At 45.7% G+C, this 14,955-nt stretch overlaps 1 protein-coding gene across 1 annotated transcript in view; it reads right to left on the bottom strand.

The window, feature by feature from the left end:
* Positions 1 to 14,955, bottom strand: part of LOC141243038 (piRNA biogenesis protein EXD1-like) — a 117,341-nt gene that overhangs the window by 20,093 nt on the left and 82,293 nt on the right. Inside the window, exon 9 of the mRNA XM_073668886.1 lies at positions 14,206 to 14,349. Within this exon, the coding sequence (XP_073524987.1) occupies positions 14,206 to 14,349 (144 nt within the window). The remainder of the gene's footprint in view (positions 1 to 14,205; positions 14,350 to 14,955) is intronic.

The following is a 14,955-nucleotide window of genomic DNA, read 5'->3' as shown; positions in this document are numbered from 1 at the left end:
CTTCTTTGTGAAGAAGAAAGATGGAGGCCTACGCCCTTGCCTGGATTTCCGTGAACTTAATCGGATTACGGTCCGAGATCCGTATCCGCTCCCACTTATTCCCGATCTCTTTAATCAGATCGTGGGCGCCAAATGGTTCTCTAAGTTGGATCTCAGGGGGGCGTACAATCTGATTAGGATGAAGGAGGAGGATGAGTGGAAGACGGCGTTTAACACTCCGGAGGGGCATTATGAGAACCTTGTCATGCCATTCGGTCTGACTAATGCCCCGGCGGTGTTCCAACACTTTGTTAATGACATTTTTCGCCGCTTGGTGGGACAGTTTGTTGTCATATATCTGGATGATATCTTAATTTACTCGCCGGATCTGGTGTCTCATCAGGAGCACGTTAGGCAGGTGTTACAGATCTTGCGGGATAATAAACTGTATGCCAAATGGGAAAAGTGTGTGTTCGCCGTACAGGAACTCCAGTTTTTAGGCTTCCTGGTTTCAGCGTCCGGTTTTCGTATGGACCCTGGGAAAGTGCGGGCAGTTCTTGAGTGGGATCTGCCAGAGAATCTTAAGGCACTACAACGTTTCCTGGGGTTTGCTAATTATTACCGGAAGTTCATTCGTAATTTCTCTTCCATGGTTAAACCTCTCACAGACATGACAAAAAAGGGGACGGATTTTTCTAGGTGGTCTGACAAGGCTTGTCAAGCTTTCTCCTCCTTGAAAAAATGTTTTGCCTCGGCACCCATACTCATTCAACCTGATGCGTCACAGTCATTCATTGTAGAGGTAGACGCTTCCGAGGTAGGGGTGGGAGCAGTATTGTCACAAGGTTCGTCCCCTGGTAAGTGGCATCCGTGCGCCTTTTTCTCTAAAAAATTGTCGTCCGCTGAGAGGAATTACGATGTCGGCAATAGGGAACTCTTGGCCATTAAGTTATCTTTTGAGGAGTGGCGCCATTTTTTAGAGGGGGCAGTCCATCCGGTCACCGTCATCACCGATCACAAGAACCTGCTATATCTGGAGTCCGCAAAACGTCTGAATCCCAGACAAGCTAGGTGGTCATTGTTTTTTACCAGGTTTAATTTTGTCGTTACATAACGTCCTGGGTCAAAAAATGTAAAGGCGGATGCCTTATCTCGTAGTTTCCCTGGGGCCGGGAATACGGACGACCCGGTTCCTATCCTTCAGGAGGGGGTGGTGGTTTCGGCAGTATGCTCTGAGCTTGAGGAGGAGGTATTGGAGGCTCAGGGGGACGCCCCTGTTGGACCTCCAGGGAGACTGTTTGTTCCAGATCAGTTGCGACAAAAGGTGATCGAGGCACACCATAACTCAGTTTTTGCAGGACACCCGGGGAGTAAAGCAACGGTGGATCTCCTCTCGCGTCGGTTTTGGTGGCCTAACTTACATAGGGAGGTGGTAACTTTTGTCGCGTCCTGTGGGGTTTGTGCGTGCTCTAAGACCTCACATACCCGTCCGTCTGGGGCCCTCTTACCTTTGAAGATCCCGGAGCGTCCTTGGACTCATCTGTCTATGGACTTTATTACAGACCTCCCGCAGTCTTCGGGTAAAACGGTCATACTCGTTGTAGTGGACAGGTTCAGCAAGATGGCACATTTTATCGCTCTTCCTGCTCTTCCTAATGCTAAAACTCTTGCGCAGGTGTTCATTGGGGAGATTGTGAGGCTTCACGGGGTACCCTTCGATGTGGTGTCAGATCGGGGGTCTCAGTTTGTGTCCAAATTCTGGAAGGCATTTTGTACACGGCGGGGGATGCATTTATCGTTCTCATCGGCTTTTCATCCTCAGACCAATGGTCAGACGGAACGTATGAACCAGAGCTTGGAAACATATCTCCGGTGTTTTGTGTCAGAGAATCAGGAGGACTGGGCTTCTTTCTTACCTCTGGCAGAGTTTGCTCTTAATAATAGGCGGAGCGAGTCCACTGGTAAGTCCCCGTTTTTTGGGGCATATGGTTTTCACCCCCAGTTATGTACTTTCAGTAGGGGGGGGCTCTTCGGGGGTTCCTGAGGAGGAACGATTTTCCTCATCACTCGCTTCAGTATGGAGAGGGGTGCTGAAGAATCTGAATACTATGGGGAACCGATACAAACGTATGGCTGATAGGAGGAGAGTGTCTGGTCCGGACCTTAGTGTGAACGATCGGGTATGGTTGTCTACCAGGAATATAAAACTTAAGGTTCCCTCCTGGAAACGGTCCCAGGTTCATCGGGCCGTACAGGATCAGTTCTATAATTAATCCGGTGGCATTCCGTCTTGACCTCCCCCCTACGTATAAAATTCACAACGTGTTCCACAGATCGTTGCTTAAGAGGTATGTGGCGCCGGTGATACCGTCACCTTTACCTCCCCCTCCAGTGGTGGTTAATGGTAACTTGGAGTTCCAGGTATCGAAGGTCATCGATTCACGCTTTAATCGCCGGTCCCTTCAGTACCTGGTTCATTGGAAGGGGTATGGTCCTGAGGAGAGGATGTGGGTTCCTGCGTCGGATATTAACGCAGACCGATTAGTTGGGCCTTCCACACGACTCACCCGAATAAACCTGGCCCTGAGGGTCCGGAGGCCCCTCGTAGAAGGGGGGGTACTGTCACGGGTGTGTCGCCACGAAGATCGTCACGATTACACAGCCTGACTTCTCGCAGCTGAGTTTTTGGTGTTTTTTGGCAGTGAGGTAGTTAACTCTCTCTCTCTGTGCTAGACGAGGTCCAGCCTCGCCCAGCTGCAATCAATGCTGCAGTAGTGGGACTCCTTCAAATGCCTGCCGGTCTGTTAGGGAAGTGTCGGTGAAAGCATTTCATACAGACAAACAGAGCAGATCGTGGTATTTTGGAGTTCTGAGCTAAGTGTATTTGGTGTGGTTTTTCCCTTCCTCGCTTTATCATTTATCTCCTTTCCCGTTGGTGTTCCCTCTGTAGTAGTGGTGTAGTTTTTGTATGCAAGGTGGTTTTTGGTTTGACCCTTGTACTGGCTCGTTCGTCTTAGTACTGAGTGTTGGCATATTATTTCCTGTCCCCTATTGTGATCGGGGTCCTTCTCAGGACTAGATTACTGAGGTGCAGGGATCCTCAGGAGGTAGGGGTTACGCTGCCGGCCTGGACCTCTGTACCTTTAACAGTACCTCCAGGAAGAGGGATTAGTCAGGGCCCCAGCTTAGGGTCAGCTTAGGCCCCTGACCTCCTGTACGCAGAGTCAGTGTGACAACGCCCACTTGTCCTGAAAGAAAAGAAGCCTGCCCCCTACTCCAATGGCATCATGGTCTAGCTGGGGCTCCAGAGGCGACCTGATCTGCTCTGTCTTTTCCTCCCTTCCTGTAAGACCATCTCCCCGTCTTACCCCTGTAATCACGTTTAGGGGATCGACGGGGTCCACGAAAGGGCCAGTATCTTTTAACCCTATCCTCGGGAAATCCTTTTTTCTTGTCGGATGCTCTTTCTAGGATCTCGTCCAACACTGGACCAAAGACCCGAGCACCCGAAAAGGGAATTGAGCACAGTTTATTCTTTGAGCCGCTATCCCCCGACCACGTTTTTAGCCATATTGCCCGTCTAGCGGTATTAGATAGTAAACTACATCTAGCTGCGAATCTAACCGATTCGGCCGAGGCATCAGCCATGAATTGCGTTGCCAGCTTTAACATGGGAAGAGAGTCTGATAGCATCTCTACAGGGGAGTCCGACCTAATTTGATCTGACAGCTCGTCTAACCAAAGGCACATGGATCTTGCCACTGAAGTGGCAGCGGTATTTGATTTAATTATGGCTGCTGAGGCCCCACAACTCCTCTTGAGCATGTTCTCTGCCTTCCTATCCATTGCATCCTTGAGGCAAGACGAATCCTCAAAGGGGATGGATGTTTTCTTAGCCACTTTCGCTATTGGGACATCTACTTTAGGGATTTCCTCCCAAAGTTTGATGTCCTCCGGATTGAAAGGAAGACTGGATTTAAAGTCTCTTGGCACAATGAGTCTTTTCTCCACTTCTTCCCATTCCTCCATAATCATTGATTTTAAATGCTCATTTACAGGGAACACTCCATTTCTCTGAGTTCTCAGACCTGCGAACATTTCATCTTGTCTGGAATGGGAGACCTGAGTGTCCTCCAAGTTCATAGTATGCCTGACGGACTTTAATAGTTCATCCGTATGTTCCGTAGAGAAGACATATTTCTTTCTCTCTTGTGAGGGTAACTGAGAGAAGCGATCCTCATCCTCGTCTAGACTGTGCTCTGATGCGGAGTCTGAATATTCTCCTTCCTCAGACACCTCTTCCATCTCCCACCTAGGTCTTTTCTGGCGAGGAGAGGGTTGAACTATTTGGGGTGACGGCTGTGTACGGGAAGGCATGAGGCTCGAGACTGTACTCTGGACCTCCTCACGGATCATAGATCTTATATCCGTCAAAAAGGAAGTTTTTTCTTCCTTTAGGACCTCAGCTATACATTTTTTACACAGCCGCTTTTTATATGAGTCCTGAAGCTTCGTGTTACAGTCTACACATCGTCTTGATTTTTTGGAAGAAGATCCAGACCTCTGGGTTCCCCTCTCCTAATCCATAACAAAATATAAAAAGACACCGGAGATTTACTATAAAAACCTGTCCTAGAATATTCAGATTTTATCCAGAGAAGGGCCTAAGGCTGTACTCACACTACCCAGGGACTCTGAAGGGGCTTCTGACCGTGAAGGATTAGCTTCCATGGTGTCAGTGTGTGTGTGGCTGAGGTGTACCCTTTTATAGGGTCTTACCTGATCCAGGTGGTAGCCACGCCCCCAACGATAATCGCTATTCTTAATGCCCTGGAGGCTCACCACCGCCACCGGGCACCTGTGCGTTCTGGGTGCCGGAAGCCCCTCTTCTCAGTGCCGGAAGGAGAAGCCCATGTGGCGTGCGTTCCACCCTGGAAAGCATGTCGGCCAAAGCGGATATCCGCTCTTCTGACTCCGCCTCCCGGCCGGAAGTCTCTCACCGCGCTCGGCGTGCGCTCCACCCTGGAACGCACGCCGGCCCCAAAGCGGATGTTCGCACTGATAACTCCGCCTTCTGTCCAGAAACCATACACCGTGCTCCTGCGTGGAGCGCACGCCGGCCTTTCAGAGCAACGCCGGTGGGATAGTGCAACACTCAGAGCCCCCTGTCCGGAGGATACAGCAGCAAGCGGCGGTTTTCTGGCTGAGGGACCCCGCAGAGGGGTATCAGCATGGAGCCTCTGGACCGAAGGAAGGGGAGAGTTCTCAGACCCCCCCAATCCCCCTGGCTCTCAGGTAACTTCTATCTTCGGAGAACCTCCCCATAGCGTCCTGTCCTGCTAGGGACAGGAAAAACACTGAGGGTGTGATGGGGGGGGGGGCTTTTAACCTCTCATGTGTTTCCTGTCCCTAGAGGAACAGAGGACTTAACTCCTGTCGTGCTGTTATGATGGACGTACTGGTAAAACTAATTTTCTGCACAGCAAATGCACATTTCTCCAGCTTAGAAAAAGAGTGAATTATCACCCAATAACTGCAAAACTTCACGTACACTCTGCCAATGGGACTCCAGATCTGGTGAATAATTCAAAATGTCATCCAAATACACAACCACATTCTTACCAATCAAAGGTCTCAGGAGGTCATTAATAAGGTTCTGAAAAAATGCAGGTGCATTGGTAAGACCAAAAGGCATCACCAGATTCTCAAAATGACCTACCGGAGTGTTAAAAGCAGTTTTCCATTCATCACCCTCCTTCACTCGTAACAAATTGTATGCCCCACGGAGATCAATTTTGGAGAACCACTTGGCCCCCACTAACTGGTTAAACAAGTCAGGAATTAACGGCAATGGGTAGGAATTGCGTACGGTAATCTTATTAATTTCACGAAAATCCAGACATGGACGTAAACTGCCGTCCTTTTCTTTAACAAAGAAGAATCCAACGGCCACAGGCGACTTAGAAGGTCTACATTGACCAGCAGCCAGGCTAGTCTGTATGTACTCCTCCAAGGCCTTTCTTTCAGGGATAGTCAGATTAACCCCTTAATAACATTTGACGTACTAATACGCGTCTGTGCCCTGGGACTTAAGAGCCAGACCCGTATTAATACATCATGGCGATCGCGCCCGCACAGCCTGTGTCAGCTGATTATCACAGCTGACACCCGATACTATGTGCAGGGAGCGGTCCTGCACCGCTCCCAGCACATTAACCCCTGCGATGCTGCGATCGAAGTCGATCGCAGCATTGCGGGGGCAAGGGGAGGTGATCGCAGATACTCACCTCCTCTTCCGGCTTCCAGCGCTGTCTGCAAAGGCTTCCCGGGTGTTGCCATGACGACCTGATGTCGTCATGAAAACATCCGGGTCACCAGACAGCAGGAAGATTGTTTGGACATGCGCAGTGCATCTCCAAACAATCTTCTCCCTGTCCGGCGCTGACAGCCTGCATAGCACAGGGATGGTGCTGCATTCCTGTGCCATGCCGGCGATCAGAGAAAAAAAAGTGAAAGTCCCAGAGTGGGACAAAGTAATAAACTATATGAGCTTCCAGAAAGTGAAAAAAAAAAAATTGCAAAAATATTTAAAAAAAATAATCCACCAAAAATAAAAATATAATGTACCCATCAATAAATATTATTATAAAAAAAAACAAAAAAAAAACAATAAAAGTACACATATTTGGTATCGCCGCGTCCGGAACAACCTGACCTATAAAACTGTCCCACTAGTTAACCACTTCAGTGAACACGGTAAAAAAAAAAAAAAAAAAAAAAAAAAACGAAGCAAAAAACAATGCTTTAATCACCATACCGCCAAACAAAAAATGGAATAACACGTGATCAAAAAGACAAATATAAATAAAAATGGTACCGCTGAAAACGTCATCTCATCCCGCAAAAAACAAGCCGCCATACAGCTCCATCATCCGAAAAATAAAAAAGATATACCTCTCAGAATAAAGCGATGCTAAAAAATATTTTTTTCTATAAAATTTCTATTATTATGTAAAAGTGCAAAACATAGAAAAACGATATAAATGTGGCACCGCTGTAAACGTACTGACCCGAAGAATAAAGCTGCCTTATCAATTTTACCACACGCGGAACAGAATAAAAAAAAACAATTCCTGAATTGTTGGTTTTTGTTTATTCTGCCTCCCAAAAATCGGAATAGAAAGCGATCAAAAAATGTCACGTGCCTGAAAATGGCACCAATAACAACGTCAAGTCATCCCGCAAAAAACGAGCCGTCACATGACTGTCTGCCAAAATCTGAAAAAATTATAGCTCTCAAAATATGGCGATGCAAAAACTAGATTTTACAAAAAATGCGTCTTTTAGTGTGTGACAGCTGTCAGTCATAAAAACCCCATATGATTCTGGTATTGCTGTAATCACACCGACCCGAAGAATAAAGTAGTCTAATCACTTATACAGCACAAGGAACGGCGTCAAAAATAAACTCTTGGGTTAGGATTGGGCTAGGGTTAGGGCTGGGTTTGGGGCTAGGGTTGTGCTAGGGTTAGGGTTGTGCTGGGGTTAGGGTTAGGGCTGGGGTTAGGGTTGGGCTGGGGTTAGGGCTGGGGTTAGGGTTGTGCTGGTGTTAGGGCTGGGGTTAGGGTTGTGCTGGTGTTAGGGCTGGGGTTAGGGTTGTGCTGGTGTTAGGGCTGGGGTTAGGGTTGTGCTGGTGTTAGGGCTGGGGTTAGGGTTGTGCTGGTGTTAGGGCTGGGGTTAGGGCTGGTGTTAGGGCTGGTGTTAGGGCTGGTGTTAGGGCTGGTGTTAGGGCTGGTGTTAGGGCTGGTGTTAGGGCTGGTGTTAGGGCTGGTGTTAGGGCTGGTGTTAGGGCTGGTGTTAGGGCTGGTGTTAGGGCTGGTGTTAGGGCTGGTGTTAGGGCTGGTGTTAGGGCTGGTGTTAGGGCTGGGGTTAGGGCTGGGGTTAGGGCTGGGGTTAGGGCTGGGGTTAGGGCTGGGGTTAGGGCTGGGGTTAGGGCTGGGGTTAGGGCTGGGGTTAGGGCTGGGGTTAGGGCTGGGGTTGGGATTTTTTTCAAAAGAAAAAAAGATGACGATATGGCGACTAGTGTTGAGCGTAAGTGCTCGCTACTTGAGTTTGCATCGGGTGCTCTGGTATGCATTGAGTATCGTGGGTATTTGAGTGACATGCTCGAGTCTCTGCCCCATATGCTTCGTGGCCAAAAAAAACTTTACGGGGATTGCCTGCCATGCACGAGCGATCCCCGCATGTTTTTTTTTGGGTGTCTAATAACCGTGAAACATGCGTAGCAGGGACTCGAGCACACGCTGTACATGGTGCATACCTGAGTACCCGATGCAAACTCAAGTAGCGAGCACTTGCGCTTAAGACTAATGACAACTTATTCAATATGATGACCTAATGTAAACAAATTCTGTGTCGTACCTCTGGGTTCAAAATGTTCACTTTACACCTTAATAAAATCCTTGGGGGGTATAGTTTCCAAAATAGGGTCACTTGTGGGGGAGCTCCACTGTTTAGGCACATCACGGGCTCTCCAAACGCGACATGGTGTCCGCTAACAAATTGTCGGCTCAAATTGTTAGCGGACACCATGTTGCGTTTGGAGAGCCCCTGTGTGCCCAATCATTAGAGCTCCCCCACAAGTGACCCCATTTTGGAAACTAGACCTCCCAAGGCACCTATCTAGATGCATAGTGAGCACTTGGAACCCCTAGGTGCTTCACAAATTGATTCATAAAAATGAAAGAGTGAAAAAAAAAACACTTTTTCATTTTTACGAATCAATTTGTGAAGCACCTGGGGGTTCCAAGTGCTCACTATGCATCTAGATAGGTGCATTGGGGGGTCTAGTTTCCAAAATGGGGTCACTTGTGGGGGAGCTCCAATGTTTGGGCACACAGGGGCTTTCCAAACGCAACATGGTGTCCGCTAACAATGTGAGCCGACAATTTGTTAGCGGATATCATGTTGCATTTGGAGAGTCCCTGTGTGCCCAAACATTGGAGCTCCCCCACAAGTGACCCCATTTTGAAAACTAGACCCCCCAAGGCACCTATCTAGATGCATAGTGAGCACTTGGAACCCCTAGGTGCTTCACAAATTGATTCGTAAAAATGAAAGAGTGAAAAAAAAAAACACTTTTTCATTTTTACGAATCAATTTGTGAAGCACCTGGGGGTTCCAAGTGCTCACTATGCATCTAGATAGGTGCCTTGGGGGGGTCTAGTTTCCAAAATGGGGTAACTTGTGGGGGAGCTCCAATGTTTGGGCACACAGGGGCTCTCCAAACACAACATGGCGTCCGCTAATTATTCAAGCAAATTTTACAATCAAAAAGTCAAATGGCGCTCCTTCCCTTCCGAGCCCTGCCGTGCGCCCAAACAGTGTTCTTTCCCCAAATATTGGGTATCTGCGTGCCCATGGGAAATTGCGCAACAAATTTTGGGGTCTATTTTTTCTTGTTACCCCTGTGAAAATAAAAAAAATTGGGTCTAAAGTAACATTTTTGTGAAAAAAGTTAAATGTTCATTTTTTTCTTCCACATTCAAAAAATTCCTGTGAAGCACCTGAAGGGTTAATAAAGTTCTTGAATGTGGTTTTGAGCACCTTCAGGGGTGCGGTTTTTAGAATGGTGTCACTTTTGGGTATTTTCTGTCATAAAGACCTCTCAAAGTGACTTCAAATGTGATGTGGTCCCTAAAAAAAATGGTTTTGTAAATTTTGTTGGAAAAATGAGAAATCACTTGCCACTTTTAACCCTTATAGCTCCCTAACAAAAAAAAATTTGGGTTCCAAAATTGTGCTGATGTAAAGTAGACATGTGGGAAATGTTATTTATTAACTCTTTTGTGTGACATATCTCTCTGATTTAAGGGCATAAAAATTCAAATTTTGAAAATTGCAAAATTTTCGCCAAATTTCCATTTTTTCACAAATAAACGCAAGTGATATCGAAGAAATTTTACCACAATCATGAAGTACAATATGTCACGAAAAAAACAGTTTCAGAATCAGGAGGATCCGTTGAAGCGTTCCAGAGTAATTACCTCATAAAGTGACAGTGGTCAGAATTGTAAAAATTGGCCTGGTCATTAACGTGCAAACCACCCTCGGGGCTTAAGGGGTTAAACAAGCGACTTTTGGGAAGAGTAGCTCCAGGAACAAACTCAATGGCGCAATCATAATCCCTATGAGGAGGTAAAACTTGCGACTCCTCCTTCGAAAAAACCCTCCAATAATCTGGAATAGGTATAGGTAATTCCCCTTTTTCCACAGCCGCAATGCGACCATTACAACATTTATCATAGCACTTCGGACTCCAAGACTTAAGCACATTAGTAGACCAGTCCAATAAAGGATTGTGCAGTTTTAACCAAGGCAATCCTAGAACAACTGGAGAGGGCAAATTATCCAAAACAACCAAGTCCAAAATTTCTTGGTGAACTCCATTGATAGTGAGGGGAAATGCAGCAGTCTTGTGAGTAATACATTTCAAAGGAGTGTTATCAATTGCAACCACAGAAATAGGTGATGACAAAGGTTTGGATTTCAAATTAAGGTTTTCCAAAAACCCTTTATCAATCACATTAAGTGTTGAACCACAATCCACAAATACCTGAAGTTCAATCATATCTCCCTGCAGAGTAGTACTCCCAGAAAGAAATACTCCTGCAGAGCGTGAACAAGCTATACGGGCGTAACTGACCTTTTTTTCTTCTTTACTTAAATGACGCTCACAATACTTAATCAAATGGTCAGCTTTACCACAATAAAGACACAATCCCTCGGCGAATCTCCGCTCTTTTTCCTGAGAGCGGAGTGACATCCCCCCAACCTCCATCGGTTCCCCACCGTCAGGGCAGATTTTCTGGGGACTAGGACCTGACATTACAGGAGTCTTTACCTCATTGAGCCTGCACCTCAGTCTCCTGTCTATAAGAACAGCTAACTGCATAGCTTCCTGCAGTCTCAGGTGCAGGGAATGCAATTAGCAAATCCTTAACCCTTTCACTCAGACCAGCAAGAAATAAACATCTCAGCGCCGAATCATTCCACTTAACTTCTGAAGCCCATCTGCTGAAGTGTGTGCAATAATTTACAACATCATCAGACCCCTGATTCAAACGTCTAAGTTCTGATTCAGCAGATGAGATTCAATCAGGATCGTCATATAATAGCCCCATAGCAGAAAAAAATTCTTCAACAGACCTTAAACACGGATCATTAGGCTGGAGAGAAAAGGCCCACCCCTGTGGTTCATTGCGCAAAAGTGACATAAAACCAATGCGCTGTGATTCATTCCCCGAGGATCTTGGTCTCAAACTAAAATATAACAAACAAGCATTTTTAAAGGAAAAAAAATCTTGCAGTTTACCATAAAAAACATAAGGCAGTCCTACCTTGGGTTCGACAAAATGCGCTCCAGGACAGCTACTCACGTGTTGCAGAAGCTCGGCCACCTCCAGAGACAATCCCTGCAGGCGTTGAGCCAAATCCTGGATGGAAACCATACTGATCCCCGAATTTCTTTCCTTTTAGGTTTTTTTTGGGGCTGGACTTACTGTTATGATCTGCAACAAGAACTAAGGAAAGATAGGGGAAATCTGTCCCTATAGTAAGACTAAGCTGAATCCCTACGATGTAACGGGCTGCCTGTTCCTAATGAACAGACCCGCCTTGGTCCTCGGCTAGTCTGAACGAAGACCTATAGAATTAAGGGAGGGGTCTCTAAAAGAACTAAGGACTGGGACAAAAATGGACACCTCCTAAACAGAAATTGTAGAACACAAAAGGCAAACTGACAAAAAGTACTAGAGGTCCCAGAGGACCAAGCAAACTGACAGAAATAGGCACCGAAGCACCAGGCTAGCAAAACAGTTAAACAACACTGAAGTCCAGCAAAGCCAGAAGGGCAGAGCTGGAATATAAAGGCAGATGGTCACGTGACCGCAAAACACAATATAGAAAAAACTAACAGGAGGGTTCTAACAAAAATCTGATAAAAAATAGCACTGTACTACGAGTTTCGAAAGGTTTTAACACCTGGTTAGCACATGCTGGTTTGAAACGCGTAGGATGACCTGTTTTATACACATATAAAGTACTAGTGCTTTAAGAACAATTCTTTTTGGAGATTGATTTGCTTTTGTGACATTACAGAGCACTAATCTGATTCCAATCCGGGATTCTTGTCTTTGTACCACTCGTGGATCAATATGTGAAGCTGTGTACGAGGTGAGCTGAACAAACAGTTTTTGGGTCGAATAAAAGTCCATAATGTTAGGTGGTAATGGGGAGAAAGGATGGGGTAGAGAAGAACGAAGCTGGAGGAGCAAGTATCTCTGGAACCAACATCACGGTCATTTAAAATAGAGAAGGGGTTAATCGGAGGTGGTTGTGACAGAGAGGATTTTGATCAAGGAAACCATGTTTGGATGAAGCAAAGGGGACTATGATTTTCTCAGCTTAAGTAGTTAAAAAGTCTATACCTCTGATGGTATGGCGGGGGCATTAGTGCCTATGGCATGGGCAGCTTATACATCACTATCGGTGCTGAGAATCATCTAGAGGTTTTAGAACAACATATGCTCCTGTCCAACATCTATTTCAGACAAGGCCTTGCATATTCCAGCAAGACAATGCTAAACCCCATACTGCATCCATCACAACAGCATGACTTCACTGAAGAGGTTGGATAATGAACCGGCCGCCTGCAGTCCAGATCTTTTACCAATGGAAAACATTTGTTGCATTATGAAATGAAAAATCTGGCAAAAACTCAGAACTGTGGAACAGTGAGAATCCTACATCAGACAAGAATGGGGCAACATTCCTCTCTCACATCTCCAGCAATTGTCTCCTCACTTCCCAGACAGTTGTAAAGAGACGAGTGGATGCTACATGATGGTGGACATGGCCTGGACCCAACTATTTTGAGATGTGTTGCAGTTATCAATTTCTAAATGAGATATTAATATGTATTATATATAAAACATGAAAATCTGTTGTATGTGCTTCATGCACCACCACTCTACCCCAAATTTGGCACTTCGTAAGGTTTTACACAAGGTTTCAGCTCACTAGGACCTAGAGTTCTCGATATAAAAGAATACAGAAGCAACCGGGTTCCAGCTCACTAGAACCTACTGTTCTCCACATATGCAAAGGAATAGAAAAGCAAATATTAATTGAAATCTTGGGGACTGTTCAGAAAACCACTAGAAAGAAAACAAAAAGTGAAGATGACAAGTTAGTTATGTCGGCTTCATACTAGTAATAAACTCTTTAACCACACACACAAGTGTTACACAAAATAGACCTGTGTGAAGTCTGGCAATTCCACCAATGCAGAGTTAGATGACCTCCTACATATCCTGAGATTGTTCCCATGCCTGAGGTGACTGGTCTCCCGGCTGTATTTTGGGAAACTCTGGCAACCGGTCTAAGAGTTTTGCAGACTCTGCTCAATTGCTTTAAAAATAGTTGGCATAACAAGCAGTCCTGTATAAGTGAGAGCGGGGCGAGGTCGCTGCCAGACGAACAATCTGCCAGACGAACAATCTGCCAAACCATTTAAAGGGAACCTGTCAGGTCTTATCTGCTATGTAACACATGTGCAGTGAAGCTGGACACGCGCGGCTCCCCGCGCTGGAAGCTTTACTGTCATACTGCGCAAGCGCCACATAACTTCAAAGCTTGCCGGGAGCAAGATTCAAATACATGGACGGCGCCAGCACTGACTGACTGCAGCGCCCGCCCATGACTGAATAGGAGAATCACACCCCTATGACTGAATGAGCAGGTAGGATATAAGTGTATAAAATGTTATACACTCATTATATTTGCACCAATTTTAATGAAAAAAGCGTGTTAGTGATGCACATTGCATCACTAACAACGCTATGGGGGCAGTTTACATAGCAGATAAGACATGACAGGTTCCCTATAATGCGCAGTACCTGGAAAATCCCTTTATAAAATAAGTAGACCCTCAGAAAAATGAATGTAGTGATGGAGCAGCAGCCCAATTACGGTCACAGATTGCCTTCAAGGCCCACTTGGCATAATGTCACACAAGCCCTGGGAGACCCAGTGCTGACATTGATGGCATATTATACAGGGTTAGGTTCTTCTCAGATATGAAGACATGGAGAAACACAATAACATTCTGGTCACAAACGTAGATATTAATATTACAAATTGTGGCTTCTTTTTAGACTCACTAACCTTCATTATTGTTTGCTTGTACTTTAAGAAAGAAACTTTTGAGGGTGACAAGTTGAGATATCGAGTCAAACATTCTTTAGATGTACTTGTGCGATTGGGAAGAAAGCCGCCCGTTTCCATTGAGAAAAGGTAGACGTCGGCTACCTAAAAAAATCATAATCGATAGATTCAGTATGGGATTTCAGTGCCGTCCTAATAAAATAAGAGGACTAAGATTGTATTAATAATAAAATCATTTTCTAAAGTATAGACAGTGACAAGTGGTTGGGGACTGCTCCGTCCTCCAAGATTCCCTCCATATACATTCTAGGCTGCTGGAAATATATCTCACCCAGGAAAGGTAGCGGAGGGATATGGAATCTGGATATCCCAAGCCGTTGTTTTCCTCATGTTTCACTCATTTTGCATCTGTTTTTGCTGGATCACCATAGACTTGAAAGAGGGAAAGTAGATTGGAGCGGATGCAGTGGAAGTGACTGTTGTAGTCATATTAGATGGTCTTACATGAGCAGAATCATTTTTCCTTTCTTCTTTTCTGAGAAAAATCAGAAAGTAACACCCTTGTCTGAACACTAGGTGTTCGTGATCCTAGCAACATACATTTTTGGTGCTGGTCAGCGACCGGCAGAGGCAGCTACATTTCGTGAATTCAGCCACCTGATCTGTCAACTCAAGGTGAGCGAGAGTAAAGGAACTGGAAAAAGAAAGACCTTCCATTTCTTTTTTTTTAATTACTGTTGTGTTGGCATT

The sequence above is a fragment of the Phyllobates terribilis genome, unplaced genomic scaffold (assembly GCF_046119375.1).
Source record: "Phyllobates terribilis strain yellow unplaced genomic scaffold, ASM4611937v1 Scaffold_1100__1_contigs__length_419211, whole genome shotgun sequence".
Classification (NCBI taxonomy): Eukaryota; Metazoa; Chordata; class Amphibia; order Anura; family Dendrobatidae; genus Phyllobates; species Phyllobates terribilis.
This window is presented reverse-complemented; position numbering and strand designations above follow the sequence as displayed.